A 19,631-nucleotide genomic window follows, 5' to 3' on the forward strand; every position below is an offset into this window, starting at 1 on the left:
TCAAGTTTGTGCCCACTGAGAATGCAGCATTTAATTTATTTATAAATGCAACTGGAATCATGGAAATGTTTTTGAAATTAGAGAAAGTTATAAAAGTAAATCTACTGTAAATGACACAATATAACAGCAGTCCACAGAAGAAAATGTTGGCATTGTTCAGTTCTGCAAACCATGCTAGATTATACATATGGTGTCAATGCTTCTGAAGTGACGGAGTGTGTGAGCTGACTTTGTGATGGTGGAGGGGATGGTGGGTGACGTAACACAGAGGCCCCTGCCAAGCTGCAGTCCACTATCAGCACCAACAAACAACAAAACTGGTTGTGATTTGGTGAGTCCCCGCTGCATTGCCAGTGACGTTTAGACACCAAATATGAGTGCTTTGTGGCAACCTGTGTTTCTGTGGCCATTCTGTAGCGACTTGTCGTTGTGTTTACAGCGGATTTTTAGGCACCAACCGTGGGTGTTTTGTAGGGGCCATCTGTGTTTTCAGCTGCTTTTTTTTAGGCACCAAATGTGGGTGTTTTGAAGTGACTCCTCACTGTGTTCACAGCAGCTTTTTAGGCACCAAATGAGTGTTTTTTACTGATTTGTAGTTGTGTTTACGGAGGTTTTTAAGGTATCAAACATGAGTGCTTTGTAGTGACCCATTGTTGTGTTTCTAATGCCTTTTTAGGCATCAAATGTGGCTGTTTTGTAGCAACCCTTAGTTGTATTTCTGGCAGCAGTTTAGGCACTAAATGTGGCCATTTTGTAGTGACTTGTCTTTGCATTTACAGTGGCACAAAACATGAGTTTTGAAGCGACCCACCTGTGTTTTTCCAGCGGATTTTTAGGCACCAGATGGGTGTCCATCTGTGATTTCTTAGCGTGGATAGTGGCACAAAAAGCAGTTGTTTTGGCTGAGACCTCGCTGCCTTCCCAGCAGGAATTGTTTTTCCCAAATCTGATATTTTAAGCCAAAGCAAGATCTGTGTTTTTTGTGCCTAAACCTAATAACAGCATTGTTGAAACAACATATTTGCCACATAATAACATCCAAATGTAAGTATCTGTGGTTCGTCTACATGCAACTCCCAGCTTGACTTTACTTAATGTGATAATAAATATGTTTTGTGCAGACGCTGTTGCAGGAAATCAACTTGATTTTATTTCTTTTTAGTTACGTTTATTTGAGCTGTGTCATCTGTACAGCCCAGCCCATGTCTGAAGTGCTTGATAAGGAAATTGCCACATCTTTGTAGGACAGCCCTTTATGTTCATGTGACGTTCAATTACATTTCAGAAACTGGTAAATTACCAGTGTAAATCAAACCCTTTTACCAAAAACACCATTTAAGTCTAAAGAGACTTGTAAAAGAGTTTCCTGACATTAAGTTTGATGTCTTAACAATATCATTAGCCAGTTTTAGGACACTCTTCTGTGTATTTTGCTCCTGAATGCAATTTTCTGAAATGTGTGCCAGCTGTGTTAAAGCTGTTGCTTCAGTTAAAGCAGTGAAACCTACAACTGTGTTCAGGATGACAATATTTTGTACATTTATAAATGCATTACTTTGTTATTTGTCAATATTACATTTTGCTGTTTGTGTTTAGCGACAGCTTTTCACTTAACTGTCACTCCAAGCCTATGTCAGTGCAAAACAGTTGACTTTTCCCAGTGATCTTGAACGTGTCATCCAGTGACTTACTGAACCCTGGCCGCAGGTTGTGACTGCGTGTGAATGAAGAAGCTGTGCAGAGTGTGACTGAGGCTCTGCTGCTGACCGGATTTAATGATCTGACTCAAGAGGATTAATTTTCAGAAACTTTTCATATTTTTCCCCCAGCAGAATTCCAACTCCAGACTTTGTGTTTTGGTGATGCATTATCGTCTTTTCCTGGTCGCTGCTCTGCTGTGTTGTTGTTCAGGTATGTGAGAGAGTTTACAGGTGTTTTTATTTGTTTGTCTTTAACAGGATGCAAATGACTGTACTCATAATAAAAGTGGTAGAAATAGTTTTCTTTGTTTGAAAATAAGCCGAGTAATTCTTCAGGGAAATGTAAAGTGGTCGTGTGACTTAATTGTCAGTCAAAGCGCTTCCTCATTTTCCAGAAACACAGAAACACTTGTTGGACTGAATTTGCGTCACACTTTGATAACAGGGCAGCTTTTAATGCTGATATCAGTGATCCGTGTTTAATGAGGCTGATTAAACTAAAGCTGCACGTGTTGCATTGTGAAAAAACAGTAATTTAAATTTCCAGCTGTGAAAGTACCTAAATCCGGGGTGAATTAAAGGTGACTGGGATGATTTTTGAATTGCCTCCTTTTGTAAGCTTTCTTGACATAAAAAAAAGCCCAACAACTGATATATTCTGTAATGGTGAAGATGTTTCCTACAATCTGAGGAGGAAAGACAGTTATTCATATTCCAGTGAGGCATGACACACTATAACTGAACCCGGGCTGTCAAACTCATTTTAGTTCATGGACCTTATTCAGCATATTTGATCTCAAGTGGGCCGGACCAGTAAAACCTTTGTAGAATAACCTAGAAATAAAAAGAAGCTTTACAGTTTTCCTTTTCATTTAGTGTAAAGAAGTACAAGTTGATTTTAAAAACATTAAGGCCCAATCCCAATAACCCCCCTTGCCCACTACCCCTTGGCTCTCGAAATGAAGCAGCGAGGGGTAGGGGTGGAAATCTTTCCCTAGGAATTGGGACACCACTCACTACGTCACCGCGTTGGTTACGTTCACTCATACGTCACTATTTTAAACAGGACGCTGCGAGCCATCTACATTTCCAACCGGCATCTACAGTGGAGTCTCCAGTTGAGTTCATCCTACCGATCGCTTTTGTTGTATTCATCATGCTTCGTTAAGATATACGACAGGGGACTTATGCTAGCTAGCTAACATTACGAGACAGCATAGTTACACTAGCTGGCGTGTTATCGTAATGTGAAAAAATCTGACAATTTTGGTGCGAACTAGCTAGCTAGCTAACAAGCAACCTGGTGACAGTAACGTTAGCTAGCTTATTATATGTACATGTATGAACTTTTTCCCCCGTCTCTTGCTCGGTGGCAAGTCAGCATCCGAAATCCCTCGCTCCGAAGGGCTAGTTTCATACCCACTACCCCTCGTTATGCCCCCTACCCCTACACGCAAAAAGGAATTTATTCAGAGAGCTGTTTGAAAAGCCTCTGAAGCAGCTTTTTACAAGAAGAAGAACTTGCTCCTGACAGCTGCACCTCTTAGCCTTCATAACTGCATGGATATCAGGTGTGCAAAGTGGGGCCAGACTGGACCCTTTGGCGGGCCAGAACCGGCCCGCCAAAGGGTCCAAAGGGTCAAAGCTTGGGACAGGACAAAAATTATTTAAGTCCATTGAATTTGTTTAATTGGGGTTAGTCTTGCCACCAGACAATCAGAGATCTCCGCCTTTTGATAGTCTGGAGACACTCCTTTCTAAAGTGAATTTAACACACCAGAGAAAACGGCCGGCAACAAAGCAACACCTCTTGCATTTTTTAAAAGGACACGCCCTCCCAGAAATGTGCGCTCCTCCTTTTCTCATCCACAAGGAAACAAACACACAGAGAGCTTGAAAATGGATGCCGAGAGATTTAACTCTGTTTTATCAAATGTGTGCTCAGTCCACAAGATTGTGGAAATGAAGGACTTACAGCGACTTTGTTTAAAACTTTTAACGCTGTCGGACTATGTTTACGAGCAGAAGTGTTCAGTGAAGCACCAAAGGACCGCCCTGCGGATTTACTATTGGTTCTGCAATGTAGGGAGATTTTTTAAACTCTGAAATTGTATCCGTCCATCTAAACACAAAATCAGGGAGAAAGACAAGAGCAAAGAATCTAGAGACTGACTTGTGAGTCTAAATTGATGTTAAACAAAAATTTTGAATTAAAAAAAAAAACACATTTAGTTGAGGTTAGAAAATGCTCATCAGGATTAGTTAGGGTTGGGTCAAGAGGTCAAGACCAAGCGTTAGGTTCATCTTGGACAGTAAGTGGCAAAGTTTAAGTTTTTCAGCTGCAAGAATAAGGAAAAGAGATGCATTCGGAACAAGGGAGCACAACTTAAAATTGGGCACTCTAATATCCACACAGGCAGGATGTCACTTACTGAGTACACGACTTAACTCATCAGAACCACTGTGAAATACATAAGCATTAATGAAAGCATTATGGGTAACGTGAGTGATTTACAACACATTTCAACACAGGTTTCTTCAGCTCATGGTTTTAAACACATTGTCTCATGGCGTGCGGGGAAACTCCACCCATTTAATGAAACTTGACTTATAAATTTTTGTCAAATTTAAGTCAAAAATTGTTGACTTCACACAAAAAATAGGTGTCAAGTTCACAAGAGAGGAGTTTTTGTGTCGAGCTAACATAAAGTTTTTTGGTCATTTTGACAATCTGGAGTGTTTGTGTAGACTTAACTTTAAAGTCTTGGGTCATGGATGGATCAGTTTCGCTAAAACAAACTTTTAATGAAGGTTTCAAATGCAGGACTCGTAATGGGGGTTTTTATGCTGTTACATTGGTAGTTTACTTCAGCAAAGGATCTGAATACTTCCCCCACCACTGTAAAGTCCTTATTCAGACTCAGTGGGTGTGTGCCCTGCATGCCAACTAGTTTTTACCTGTATTTACTGAGATGACTCAGTGGTTGTTTTTCAGCTCATGTCGAAGGTTTTCTGTCTGCAGGATCTTCTTGTGTAAGTTCATGAACTCAGTCCCCCAATCCCAAATGGATCCCTTACAGACTCATTGACTCAAGCCCTAAGCCCTTACAGACCTAGGACCAATTCCAATTCCAGCTCTGTCCCCTTTAGTCTTCAGGCTGGGCTCTGAGTTCTGAACAGTCAGTTGTTGCAAGGTGTTTTGATAAGACAGGAATAAAGGCTGTCGCCATAATCAAGGTGCGCCGAGATGAAAGCATGAACAACAGTTTCTGTATCTATAAAAGTTTAAGTAGATCTTATTTTGGCAACGTCTCTGAGGTGATAAAGACATGACTGGATCGGCTTGGTAACATAAATCAACATGAACAACAAACATGAATTACTATCCAACATGACACCAATATTTCTTGAAACAGGCTGTATGTTTTTACCAGCATAAATGTAGATGTTTGTATTGTATGTTTATTTATGTTCACACAGTAGGCCTACATAGGCTGCCAGTGTTGTAGACTTGATAAAATCAAGTTTTGACTCGGGCTGTCAAAGTTAGCACGTTAATAACGAGTTAATGCAAATTCCTTTTAAGGCCACTAATTTTTATGACATGCGATTAACGCTCGTATCTTCTATAATTATGACCCTCGGCCAGCTTGTTTGGGAAATTAGGAAGCGATGCAGCAGTAATGTTGTGCATGGCAAGCAGAAACAAATCTCGGTGAGCAGAAATGAATAAAGAAAGACGTCGTTTGAACGACAAGTTCAGCTTCAAAGCCACACGATTCTCTCAGCAATACCAAAGTTGTTAGCATTTACTGTCCATGTGAATTGAGTTACCATCAGAGTACGTCAGGCTGCTTAAAAAACAGGGATGTTTAGTTAACTTTTACAAGTTGGACACTACGTTGTGTTAGTGTTACTGAAGAATGTTACGTTCAGGTCCGTCTGTTGTTGCCTGTTGGGCTCAAGTTTGCCGTGTAATGCTTCCATCATATGTTTTGAGCATGCGAGAATATTCTGGACAGTTTTTTTCATTATTTAGATCGTTCCAATAATAATAAACATTAAACTTGCATAAAGCAAGTATATTTGTCCACTCCCAAGTTGATACGAGTATTAAAAACTTGAAAAATATCTCTTAAAGGTACATTTAGAACAGATTATTGATTAATAGCAAGTTAACTATGGACAATCATGCAGTTAATCGAAACTAAATATTTTAAGCGATTGACAGCCCGAGTTTTTACTTATGTGGTTAAAGGTATCAGAAAGATTTTACGGAGCCAAACAGCTTGCGTATTGAACTCTTAGGAACAGTTTGTGCATCAAGGCGAGACGGCCCAGGCGAAAAGAGATTTGGGCTATTTTGCTTCCATAACATGTCTTCTTATGGACTAGTGGAAAGAATACGTCCAAAATACACATTAAGGAGTTTATTTGAAATCTGATTTCTGTTTAAAAATGTATACTAAAAGTGCATATTTAATCGGATAATGCCTCATTTCCATATTTACACATAAATTATCAGAAAACTTGTAATATAATAAATCATTATCTTAATATAAGTAATCTGGGAAAGTGTCATGCCATTAGTTAAATTGTGTCATTTGTCACAGAGCTTATTTTCTGCAAGAATCCAGAATCCAGTGGATAAATTCCCGTTTGTTTTTTGTCTAGGGAATGAGGGCGAATATCTGATCATGAAAAATAATTTTTTGCAGGGATGGCCAGTTTGTTTGAGTAACATCCCCATGTACTCTGTGTAATGACACAATTTAAGGACATCATGCATTAACGTCATCACATAATGAAGCAACTAATCAACCAGCCTGTAACAATGTCCTGTAATTATTACTGGGCAACAGGAGTATAAATATAGACAGTACAGGCAGTGAGGCTGCAGTGAGTCAAATGGAACACCACCTTGGAACAACACCTCACGTTAAATTAAAGACAGTACCATCTATAAAATTCGAATCTATCTCCATGCTAATTTTCTTTTCTCTACTTTTCTTTTCTTGGGTAAAACAGTCCGTAGCAATCTATCACAAAATTAAATGCTTATTCTACAAAAAACTATAAAAACTGTGTATAAGCTATATAAAAAACTAGTCAAATAAGTGAGTAACTTCTTATTGACTTTGACATTTCAGTCATATACAGGTCTGCAATGATGACTGATGGTAACATGTATGTTGATGTTGTCTTATGTCAAGACTCTGCTTGATCACGTGACCAGACGATACGATACTGGAGCTAGCTCAGGTGCAAAATCTGTCAAGACTGACGAGTTGAGCGCATCTGAAGCTCAGCGAGCAGTTATGCCTTTTAAATATAAAAGCAGCAGTAAGAAAAGACAAGAGAGAAACCAACAGGAGGAAGAAGCAGCAAAGCTCCCTAAATTAGATTAACAGCTGCCAGTGGTGTGTGTGCGTCTTATACCTAGTAGCTAATAGAGATGCACCGATACCACTTTCTCCTTCCCGATACCGATTCCGATCCCTGAACCTTTGGTATCTGCCGGTACTGAGTTCCCGTCCAATACCAGCGCATAAAATAAAAATGGATGGGATATGAATTGTTGTATGTCTCAACTCCTAAAACTCTGTGTAAAATATTAAGAAATAAATACATAATAGTGGAATGAATGCCATAAAACTTTTTTATTATTATTATTATCCAGTGTTGACACAGATCAAGACACAAGTTAAAGTGCAGCCACACAATTTAGTAAAAAAGACATTTTAAAGGCTACAGTAGAATGCTTTTTAAACTCCGCTCCGTTTCCGTTTCATTTGCCTGTAGCGTGCATATGCGTAATGATGTGAGGCACTGCGATACCCGATACTGCATTTTAGGCAGTATCGGAGGCATTTCCGATACTGGTATCGGTATCGGTACAACTCTAGTAGCTAGCGTGCATTAGGGCCCGTTACAACAGCGTGCACTGGGGCCTGTCGTAACTACCTTACACCACTGGTTGGCAACGCTGATCCCCCAACTCAGTCTCTCATGTGTGGCATATTGGAGTCACAGTCACCACAGCATCTACTTTCCCTGGAGGGTCAATGCCTGGTGATGTTTGGGAAACACAAAAAAAAAACAACTAACGCTGCTCTGAAGGGATTCCCAGGACCTGTTTGTCCAATGTGCCACAGTTTCCTACTCCAGGCAAAGATGGCAGCCGCCTGGAGAGCCGCCAGGTGTCACACAGCTGTCCAGCCGGTCTGGTCGATTCATGATCGTTCATTCATCATCCCACACTGTATCCACTGCCGGTGCTTTGTAGTACATGTACAGTAGTTTTCCATCAGGCGGAATTTTTAATAACCTGCTAGGCATTCAAAGCATGAGGAACTGCTGCGTTAAAATGTTGCACAAGCTTTTGTTTTAGAGTTCCACGTTTGAGACTCCTCTTGTCATTCTGTGGATTAAATGTCTCCTGTTTTCATGGGGAAAGTGTGGGTGTTGTTTTCAGGAGTTCGGATGCTGTTATGACTTGTACATTAACCAAAGAAAGGGCCGAGTCACCAACGTGCTTCCATTAATACTTTCACTCAGCTAGGAGTTGTACATTTGGGAGGGTGAATCATGTCACGCAAACAATTAACACACTTTCACACTCCTGTTGGTCCAGTTCAGGGCAGGAAGTAACAAATTATGTAGGTGTTGTTCAGTTCAGCCACAGGGTGTGTTGAAAGATGAAATGTGGTTTTTAAAAGATAGATAGAGATTGAATATAATGAAAGCAGTGACTCATGACGGATAATTATGTTCAGGGTGGAAAGAACACAGTGTGATTCAATATCTGTGTCTTTGAGTTGTGACCAGATCAACCAAAGAGTCTTTAATTAAAATACATTTTAAAGGCCTCAAAGCTGCAGGGGAATGGAAACACTCTGACATGTCTCAGCGTTGTACTGCTCCAACAACCAGGTTTATTTGGTATGCAGCCAGTCCAGTGTAAAGCGACAGCCCAGCAATAAATCTTCCTTCACCAAGTTTTTACTGTTGACTTTGTTGAGATTGATTTTAAAAGTCGTGGCTTAAACTTTTCTCTCAGTTTGGAGGCTTTAGTTTGTGGTGCTGTTGAATTTTACTGCACTATACTGAGAGATGTGTCTGAAGTTTTGTCCTCCTCACTTATGTCAGTAAACAATACTCAATGTGTACAGCCTGTCTTGTAATGATTTATTTTTGTGTTTTCCTAGGAGAATCCTCAGTGCATGGTTCACCAAAGACGGCCCTGGCCTTGGCCGGGGAAGACGTCATTCTACCCTGCAGCTTCAGCAACACTGCCACTCATGACTTTCCAGCAGTGGAGTGGTCTAAGGCAGGTCTGCAGCCAGACAACATCGTCCTCTTGTACCGGGATGGCTGTGAGGATCATGCGATGAAGAACGCAGCCTTCCGGTACAGGACGAGCTTAATCTCCAAAGAACTGAAGAATGGAAACATCTCGTTAAGGATCTCAAATGTCCAGCTGTCTGACGCAGGGACGTACCAGTGCAGGAGGCTGTGGAGTGACAAACGGCGGGACGTTACAGCAGTGGAGCTTGTTGTGGGTACGTTCAGTCAAGTGTGTTTATCTACAGCTGCATCGTGGTCCCCTAAAACTTCACTCAGTCTGTCATCGAGGAGGGTCCGCTTAAGAGTGCAGCACAGGCCTGACAGTTTGAATCATCTGGATGAGCCGGATTCAGCCAATTCCCTCAGGCCCAAAACTGATGCTGAGGATTAATTTAGGCCTGAAACTGATCCTGGTGATTCAAACTGATCCTGAGGATTCATTCAGGCCCAAAAATGATCCGGAGGATTCATTTAGGCCTGAAACTGATCCTGATGATTCATTTAGGCCTGAAACTGATCCTGGTGATTCAAACTGATCCTGATGATTCATTTAGGCCTGAAACTGATCCGGATGATTCATTTAGGCCTGAAACTGATCCTGGTGATCCAAACTGATCCTGATGATTCATGAAGGCCCAACATTGATCCTGATGATTAATTTAGGCCCAAAACTGATCCTGAGGATTCATTTAGGCCTGAAACTGATCCTGAGGATTCATTTAGGCCCGAAACTGATCCTGGTGATTCAAACTGATCCTGAGGATTCATTTAGGCCTGAAACTGATCCTGGTGATTCAAACTGATCCTGATGATTCATTCAGACCTGAGCCTGATTTGGCCAATTCCCTCAAGCTTTAACCTGACCCTAAAGATTAATCCAGGCCTTAGTGCGATTCCCATAATTCTCTCGGGCCTTAACCTGATCCTGACAATAATTCTGAGGATTCCTTCAGGCCTAAAACTGATCTTGATGATTCCTTCAGGCCTGATAAATCTTGCTGTTTATTTGAGGCCTGAGCCTGTAATTCACCTACTTAGTTCAGGCTTCATGTGAATCCGACTCTGTATCCTCAGGCCTGAGCCAGATTTGATTAATCAGCCATTTTTTTAAAGATATTTTCGACAACTTCATTTCATTTCTCTCTCCTTTGACCACTCTCACATACAGAATATATAACTACACAGAGATGCTGGTACTTTGGCCACTTTGCTGCCTACTGACTGTAACTATTAGGACATGTGTTAATGACCTTTATACAGCTGTGTGGACACATCCTAGTGATATTCTTTGATGCCGGCTTCTCAAATTAAAAGATCTGCTGCTTTTATGTTTTAAAACATTTTAGTTTAGAACCCTTTTGGGTTTGTATTGTTCATTAGGGAAAACAGACTATCTGAAGCTGTCACCAAGGACTCTGATGGGCATTTCTTGACCTTATTGACATTTTAGGGGTTAAATGATTGATGAGATAATTCAGCAACATAATATAAATGTTCTAATGAAAATAACACTTAGTTGCATCACACCATGTTGGCAAATATGTTATGGTTACACAGGGCTTGTTGCTAACAAGAAAGAAAACCGAGCTGTAATTATAGAATTACTCAGTTTAGGTGTGGATCAAATTCATGAGCTATGTCATCACCTGGGAAAACTTTTCGGTGTGTGTGTCTTAAGCTCCAATTTGTTCTTTAATTAAACAACATTGTCCTGTTCTCACTAGTTACTGAAACTAAAAATACAACCAAGCGCTTCACCCAAACGATGCGTCGAAACAAAGACAGGTGTTACAGATTTACTTTTCCAACATGCTCAGGCATGGTATGTTTTAATAACTGTCTGTTGCCAACCACAAAGTAAGAACGAGACACTCCTTGCAGTTCTCTGTTGGCACTTTTTTTAATCAGATGTTGAACTGATAACTTTATGTCTCACATAAAATGGCTGCAATAAGTATTGTTCCCATTGATATCCGTTAAACGTTTGATGGCACATTCAAAGGTCACAAGTGTCATCCCTGTTATTTATAGATGCAGTTTCCGAGCCAAAACTCTCCGTCACGTCAGTTGAAGGTGGAGGCATAACCCTTCAGTGTGAGGCAAAGTGCTGGAAGCCGGAGCCTGAGATCACGTTCCTGGATGATCAGGCAAACGACATCCGTGCCGATGACCCAAGAAGAGATCAAGATGCCAGGGGATGTTTCACTGTGAAGCGAAGAGTGACTCTCAAGGATGCTGCCAGCAGGTTCGCATCTCAAGCTTGAGTTAATATTCTACAAGAGGCCATCGGGCTCCATCTTTAAACTTCAGAGGTCTTTTATTTTTTGTAAAACTGAGCCAAGAACATCTGTATGGCTTTTAATTACGACAGACACCACATTTCAACCTTAGCTGAGCTGGAGTACATAAGTACAGTAAGTTAGTAAGACTAGTGCCACAAATGTTGGCAGAACCATGTGTATGAAAATAAGCTTTTATAATATTAATGATATTAAAATGTTGTGGATACTTGATACTATGCAAACAGTCACCAACCGCAAGACTTTTGTTTTTATGCCTACGGGTCGGCAACAGCTGTGACAGAAAGATTTATATTTACTGTTCACCTGTCTCATTCTTGTGTACACAATATCTCTAACGCCTGGAGAGAATTTATTTGAATTTGAAACCAATATCCGCTTTGATTCGAGAATGAACTGATTCGACTTTGATGCCTCACATAACACACCGATTTAAAACAAAACTTGACACAGATGCCTGACAGGATGAAATGTGATGACATTTTATATCCCAAAGGTCAGCTTCACTAACCGGCTTTCTATCCAAATGTATCGCAAATTTTAAGCGAATTTTGTGAAAATGTGCAAAAGAAAATGCAAATTCATGCATGTTTCCATTCATTATTGTTTTGCGAGGATTGGGAGTCAACAGGTCGAGCAGTAGGTGGCGCCTCTCATGAAAAATAATAATAAATATGCAAAAGAACACCCGCAGAAGAAGAGGGTCTCATGTCTAGAACTAATGTAAACACCTACCACTTCTTTTATTAATTGAAGGAAACATTAAGTTTCGTCGTCGCTCCAGACATATCTCAAGTTCCCTTCCTCTGCCACCATTTTCTGACTATGGACTCGGAAGTAGAAGTAGCCTACGTCAGCATTTATTCGCGAAATCTGTTTCCATTGCCAAAAGTCGCATTTTCCTCATATCGATATGCTGACTTTTCCACCCCCTCCTAGAAACTTTTTTGCGATATTTCAGCCTTTTATTTGAATTTCTGGCATTTCCATTCAAGTTTTTTTTTTTTTTCGCAATTGTTGAAAATGCAAACAAAAATAGGTGGATGGAAACCCAACTACAGTGACATCATCATCTGAAAAATAGTTTTCTGGCCATTATTCAGCGTTTAAACTAGGGCTGTCCAGAAGACCATTTGTAAGAACTATCCACAGTTCATCGAAACCTCTTCGTTAGCATGCAGGTCGCAGAAACATCAGCCACAATAGCTTTAAAAAAAAAGAATACTCTGCAAGATGGCTCAGCTGTTACCTGATTGTCTTTCACTTGTCTTTTACTTCTGTTCTAATTCTAGTTTTATATGCCTCTTATCTGTACTTATTCTGTTTTTATGCTGTTGCGACACCTGAATCCGCTCCTGGGATCAATATTACCTTATTTTATCTTATTACAGGTGTGATTTATAAATCAAACTGGAAACTTTAATGTCTTGTCCTCGCAGGGTCACATGCAGAGTTCATCAGCCAAAGACCAACCAGACCAGGACCACACACTTTCCTGTCATACCAGGTAAACTGCAGCTTTAGCCAGTATGGTTAATTAAATGTTTATATCTGACTGTAACACATTTTGATTCTCCCACATTATATGTAGAGCTCTTTGAAATGCATCAAACTCTTGGAAGATTTCATTGACCATAGTTTGCTGAAATTGCAGGCAGACTGAAACCTGCTCTCTCCTGATAGCACATCGGTCATATTTTATTTATGATATTTACAATATATCAGATCATTTTCATGTCATTGTCTGTTTTATTCTCATTTTAGGCTGGAAGTCCTGCTCTCTAACAACTGCTATCGCTGTAGGAGGGACCATCTTACTTCTGTTAGCCCCGTCGTGTGGGTTAGGTGTCTATTTATGGAGGAGATGTGGCAAATCTGGTAAGTCACTAACCCTGAGACACTGCTGTATTTGGCACAGACACTCACTCCACAGTTAGAAACATTTGTTGAGCTGCTGGTGATCAAAATTCAACTTTAAATTAATCAAAGCTGAACGACCATAGAAGGTTCAAGGTTCAAGTTTTATTAATGTCCCAAAGGGCAATTTAGGTTGCAGCAGCAGGAGGTACAAAATACACAAGACATACAAGAGATACAGACAGGTAATACAGGTAGCATGCGCACAGACTACTGACACAGACAGCAGTCACCAAGCAGTAAGCAACAGGACTAAAGCAGGACTAAAATAGCTAAAATTAAATTCTGGGCTGCACACAGTGTAATAAAGTGCACGAGTGACAGTAAGTTGCACATGTCCCATAAGTGCAATCCCTCTAAGGGGAGATAACGTGCGCAAGTGACACATTAACTGCACAACAATTACAGTGTAAAGTGCGATCTCTTGAGGAGATCAAAGAAAAGTGCCAAGTACAATGTTAAAAAAATAGGAAACAGCAAAGCATACATTTATTAAAACAGCTACACTACTTCCTTCCCTCAGCAGCATTCAATGCTCAAATGGAGGCAGGAATAAATATAAATATAAACGTCAGTGAGGGCAGGCTAATAAATATAAATTTGTATCTGTTCTTAGTGGCCCGTGGGGCACACGAGCGAGTGCCAGCAGGCTGACAATAACCGAGCTGCCAGCATACTTAATGTTGAATCTGTTGTTGCGGCGGCTGTTACAGTCATTAGTATAGAGAATGTACAAGAAGGCAGATAAGATGCAGCCCTGAAGCGAACCAGTAAAGGATGACAAGATGCTGGACAGTGTCCCGTTAACTCTAACTTGTTGAGATCTGTTTGTTAGAAAATCAAAAATCCAGCCCACCAAGCAAGGATCCATACCAAAATAATCAGCTAGTTTTTTAACCAGGACATGCAGCTGGGTGGTGTTAAACGCTGATGAAAAATCAATAAAAAGCAGCCTGGCGTGATTTTGACTTCCTTCTAAATGCTTTAAAGTGGCTGTTGCATCTTGGACTCCCCTTCCGATCCTGTACGCAAATTGATGAGGGTCTAACAGGCTCTCAGTTTTGACCACAAGCTCTGTCATAACTAGTCTTTTAAACTGCTTCATAATCAAGGAGGTTAGAGCAATGAGTCTGAAGTCGTTAAGCAGTTTTGGGTTTTTGCTCTTGGCAACAGGCACAATAATGGACTGCTTCCAGAGAGAGGGCACCCTCTGCTGGGTGAGAGAAAAATTTGAAATATAGTTAAAAATAGGACCTAGTTGCTCTGCACAAGTCCTTAGAAGGCGACCACCAGTGTTGTCATCTTACTTGATGACACTCTGTTTGTCAAAAAAGGGATCTAAAGGAGGGGCCGACAGAAGACTGTTTCTGATCTCAGAATGTTTATCATTAAAATCGTGGACATCAAATCTGACATAAAAAGAACTGAGGCTCTGAGCCAGTTGATGATCAGAATTATAATTGGCCAGCGTTACCTTATTTCTGCTTCCCTCTTTCAGCCCTGTGATTGATTTCATGCCCTCCCAGGCTGAGCCCAGATTATTCGTTCTGAGCTGAGCCTCTATTTATCCTTGTACCTCATTTTTCCAGCCCTGACTTCTCTCTTAATTTCTTTTTGCAGATTGCGCAGTTCTAAGGCGTTCCCCTCCCTAAAGGCTTTATTCTTCTTATTAAGAAGAGTTCTGAGGGATTTTGTTACCCACGGCTTAGAATTGGGATAATCCTCAACATTTTTAGCAGGGATGACAATGCTTTTGCAATATGAAGTCCAACTTGCAACAGCATCTGTCAGCTCATCAATATCCGCAGAGGCTTCAATAAACATGTTCCAGTCAGTAGAATCAAGGAGGCCCTGGAGAGTCAGGCAAGCATCATTGTCATTCCAAAAGAGGTGATGCTCTCTTGAAACCTTTAATGTGAAAGAGATGCAGGAAGTGTGTAGTTTGACCTTTAAGAGCAACGACAGTCGGGCAGCCAAGTAGAGCAGATCATATTCTCTGTTCAGGCTCGTTCCAGGCTGTTATTATGGTTTTATTTTTCTCTATTTGTTTTTATAATAAGATTATACTCACCATGTAAATTGCTGAGAACTGGGAACGCGGCAGTGTTGTTGGGAGGTGGAGGGGACGTTGGATGACGTGTCACTTTGGCGCAGTGCCTGCAAAACCTGCAGACCACTGTTGTAAACCAGTAAACAACAACACTGGTTGTTTTTTAGGAAGACCTAGCTGTTTTTAGCCACCAGACATGGGTGTTTTTCAGGGATCTGTGGCTCTCCATCTTGTGAAGATAGTGCCATGAGAAGCTGTCTTTTTTGTACTGAGACATTGCTGCATTTTCTGCCGGGATAGTGCCTCATAAAGCGGTCGTTTTTTATGGAGACATCACTGTGTTTCCTGCTGGGAAAGTGGCATGAAAAGTCAAAACATGGTCTTTTCCTAACCATAATCAAGTGGTTTTTATGCCTAACCCTAACCACACATTAACCACAGCAAACAGTTTAATGTATCCACAGCATAATAATGGGCAAACTAGCCTATTCACAGATTTAAGAAAACGTACTATGCCGACATTTATTTTGGGCAATTGGTTTGCTAATAGTTGTGCATACTAATGGTGCATTGTGTCTTTTTTTATGTGTTCACATAGCAGAGGAATCAAAATCACCAATGTCCAGACAGTCATCAGATGAAAGCACAGTAAGTGGCACCTCTGAAACCGAGGTGTTCCTGAAAAGTGTCAAGGTTGTCAAGGCCAATGACGTGGGAAACCAATCTCAAACCATTGAGATGCTGACAAAACAGGTGGCCGACCTCAACTCAAAGCTTCACGAGAAAGACGAGACCATCCGCCAACTACAGAACAACAACAATCCCCAGCTAAGTGCGGCTGTTTGCCAGTACAACCAGCCAGCGACTCTCCACGGTCCTCCAGCCTCAACCATCAACAGCCCTCCAAAATCTGGCAACATACCCCGGATCAGCGGGCGGAAACGCGGCATCTTACGGCAAAACAGCTTCTCGCTACCCAGCTGCCCAACCAGCAAAGCCCGTCGATACAGCTGCCCTATTTTAAACTTCCCAGAGCCCCCCAGCACTACTTCAGCCAGCACTAAAGTGAAAAAGCTCAGCAGTATCGGCCGCTCAATGAGCGATACTTGTGCTCGGCCCCGTCCGAAGGTCAAGCTTCAGCGTCAACATTCCTCATCTGATAATCGCTTCTTCCTCCTGGAAAATTTAACAGAAGAGTCAGACTAAACACAAAGCAGGAAAATGAAACTATCTGCATGGCTAGATACTAGTGATGGTCAAATGAAGCCTCATGGCGCTCTCTGTGTTGGAAGAATTGCCATTCCTTGAGCCTTTTTATTTAAACCAAGCCCACCATCTAGTGGGGTCTATATTAGCCTTTATTCGGCCATTGCTAGTAGACACCACAAGCAGTAAGTACAGTATCTAATTTTTATCATTTTTGGTGAACAAACCCGTGTTTTATACTTCTAGTTAAAACATGGTTGTGTATAAGAAAATCAGCTCTCTCTGTCCTTCATACCTGAGCTCAGTTATAAACATAAAACAGGGATGAATTTGAAATCCGTAGGAACTTTAATTTGCTCAGAAGAGATTGATGAAATTACTTCATCAGCTTTTCAGCTAGCTTGCTATTTTATTACAAAAATACAACTCTGTATTTGAAAATACATTTAAACACTTGTTAATTTTAGCTGTTTTTTTTAGAGGTGCTGCTAGGTGGACTTTGGACAGAGCTATGCTCGCTGTTTCCCTCTGTTTCCAGTCTTCATGCTAAGCTAACTGGGTGCTACATATTTGCCATACAGACATGAGAGTGGTATCGGTCTCATCTAGTTCTGAGTAACAAAGCAAATAAACGTATTTCCCAGATTTCAAACTTTTTGTGTTAGTGGCATCTAGTGGTGTCTCTTGGTTAGAATTCCTTTGGTGTTCATTGTTCGGGAGGTTTTTACTGGGAGCTGGTCCTCCTCCTCCCCAAAACAAACAGACCAGTGATTTAAACTGGTAAAAACACTGCAGAAAGCAGTTTTACCTTAAAAAAAAATAAGTATTTCCTCCAAAATTGCTCATCACAGATGGGCTGCTAACTATAGGGCCAATGCCAATGTCGCTATCTAGAGACAGTGTTTGGTTTGTTCATACCGGGCTACTGCAGAATCAGTGGTGGTGCAACATGGCCGACTCCATGGACAGACGCTCGCTCATTTAAAGAACAAAAACACAATGATTCTTATTGTCATATAACTGTACACTACAGAAAACATAGCCTACTTGTTGAATTACATTCCGTGAAATTTTGGCATGTATTTTATTCACTTTGAGATTAAATTTCTCCCGTTTTTCCTGCTCAACTGATGTTAAAGTGGCTCTTCACAAATGCAGGGCTCAAATCTCCATCTGTAATATAAGTACTTTACACAGTACTTTATACTTTTGGTGCGACAACTGAAGAGCCAAACTGGCACACGTTCGGGTTGTTTAGCAATTGTCACCACAGAGTTTTAATCCCCAGTTTAATTTATTTGTTGTAGTTTCGCCTTGGTGAAGCATGCAGCACATTACCTTAACTTAAATCATGCATTGCATATTGTAATGTCTACAGCACAATAAAGTACTGACAGCTGGGGTTGTAAATACGGGGATTCCTTTATTTGAAACTGCTATGTAATTGTGATAAAGTATTGATTCTCCATTTAATTCCAGATTTTTGTATAAATTATGTAACTTAAATTTTTGTATGAATTTTTTTAAGCTGTTCTTTTTAATGTTCACCACTCTTCTAAAATAAAGCACTTTCTTTGTTTAATTTCTGCACTCACTTCATTCACACTTCTAGTCTGGTAACACATACAGAGCACCCCCTGGTGGTTTTATTATGGTACTGCAACTTCTTTCTGCTGCTGCACTGCATGTTTGACGGTTTCAAACCACCAGCACTCAGTTTTTCAAAGCTTTTCCAAAAGGTTTTATGACCTAAAATAAAATCTAAGAATTGTTGCTCTCAGAATTCAAAGTGACTTCACAATCTGTCAGATTGTGAATGTATTTAGCTGTTGTTGTGTCATATGGTGTCTTTGCTGACGCACGTGTGGGCACATTTTTAATTTACCATTATTGTCTCCACTACGATAACCTACTTTAATTACTAACACCGCACTGTCTCTTATTCCTGTTTATAGATTAGAATACAGCTCTTTTAGAAGACGCAACAAGTAATGAGAACAGTGTGGCCTGAATCCCCAGAAACTTCTTGTCACCACTCCACTTGTAAGTAGTGAAGGCAAAATGAAGCCTCATGAACCACTGTCTTTAATTTCTGAAGCCACTAGATGGCGCTGTCTGTTCAACAATGGTTCGAAAGCACATTTCATCGCATTCCTTCAGCCTTTATCTTTAAATCAAGAGCGCCATCTGGTGGCAAATGGTTCATGAGGCTTCATTTGACCATCACTACTGTAAGCTCTGCTCAGTAGTTCCAAATCAAAACAGATCTTAATATTAATAATACATTTTATTTCTGGGCACCTTTCATGTAATAAAATACAAAGTACAAGATAATTAAACATTTTACAACAAACAAACAAACAAATATCAGTTTAAAAAGCAAACAAAACAAACAAACATCTACTCACTCTAATAGAGAAGGAGAGCCTAAACAGGTGAGTTTTCGGCCTCGATTTAAAGTGTGGTAGTGAATCAATATTTTGGAGGTCAGGGCGGAGTGCATTCCAGAGCTGGAGAGCAGAGCGGCTGAATGCTCTGCCCCCCATGGTAGTGAGGCGAACGGAGGGGACAGTGAGGTGAATAGAAGAGGAGGATCTGAGGGTGCAAGTAGGTATGGTGATAAGATCTTCTTCCTTCTTTGCGGCTTTCTGGCAGACTAAACACTAATGCCTCATTTTCACTTATGTATGTGTCTGGAGACGAGTCAACAGGAAGTACACTCATATGGGAATCTCTGTGGTGTCCGATGTGCCTGAGAAACTCCTCCCCTCTGTAATATTTCGGTCCAAAATTTACCGTGTGCTAGTTTAGCTAACAGGCTGCTAACTGGCTAACAGGCTATTGTCTTTAATTCAGTTGCCTGCGTTGATTGACAAGTGAGTTTGTTTGATTAAAAACTTGTTAATTTTGTTTTAAGGCATTGTGACCCTGACTAATTTCATTCTGTTAAAATATGATTACACATTTTATACAGTCGTTCATACGTCTCTTTATTGAAATATGTCACAAAACACGCCGTGTTCCTTGCAGGCCAACATTTTCACTTATTTGTTACCATGTTATATATATTATATATATATATTATCCCGGTAGTGCTACAAGCGAATATTC

At 40.6% G+C, this 19,631-nt stretch overlaps 1 protein-coding gene across 2 annotated transcripts; it reads left to right on the forward strand.

Annotated features, from left to right (window-relative positions):
• The first annotated feature begins 1,701 nt into the window (after positions 1–1,701).
• On the forward strand, positions 1,702–18,102 carry LOC125884000 (butyrophilin subfamily 3 member A2-like). 2 transcript variants are annotated; one of them, XM_049568685.1, is made up of 6 exons: positions 1,702–1,911; positions 8,909–9,262; positions 11,079–11,292; positions 12,787–12,854; positions 13,112–13,225; positions 15,916–18,102. In XM_049568685.1, exons 1-6 carry the CDS (start codon positions 1,863–1,865, stop codon positions 16,518–16,520), a joined length of 1,404 nt encoding a protein of 467 aa, XP_049424642.1. In that variant the 5' UTR covers positions 1,702–1,862; the 3' UTR covers positions 16,521–18,102. The 2 variants fall into 2 exon arrangements, with proteins under 2 accessions (XP_049424642.1, XP_049424641.1); XM_049568684.1 differs by having other exon boundaries at positions 1,703–1,911; positions 15,913–18,102.
• Positions 18,103–19,631: the final 1,529 nt, after the last annotated feature.

The sequence above is a fragment of the Epinephelus fuscoguttatus genome, linkage group LG23, assembly GCF_011397635.1.
Source record: "Epinephelus fuscoguttatus linkage group LG23, E.fuscoguttatus.final_Chr_v1".
Lineage (NCBI taxonomy): Eukaryota > Metazoa > Chordata > Actinopteri > Perciformes > Serranidae > Epinephelus > Epinephelus fuscoguttatus.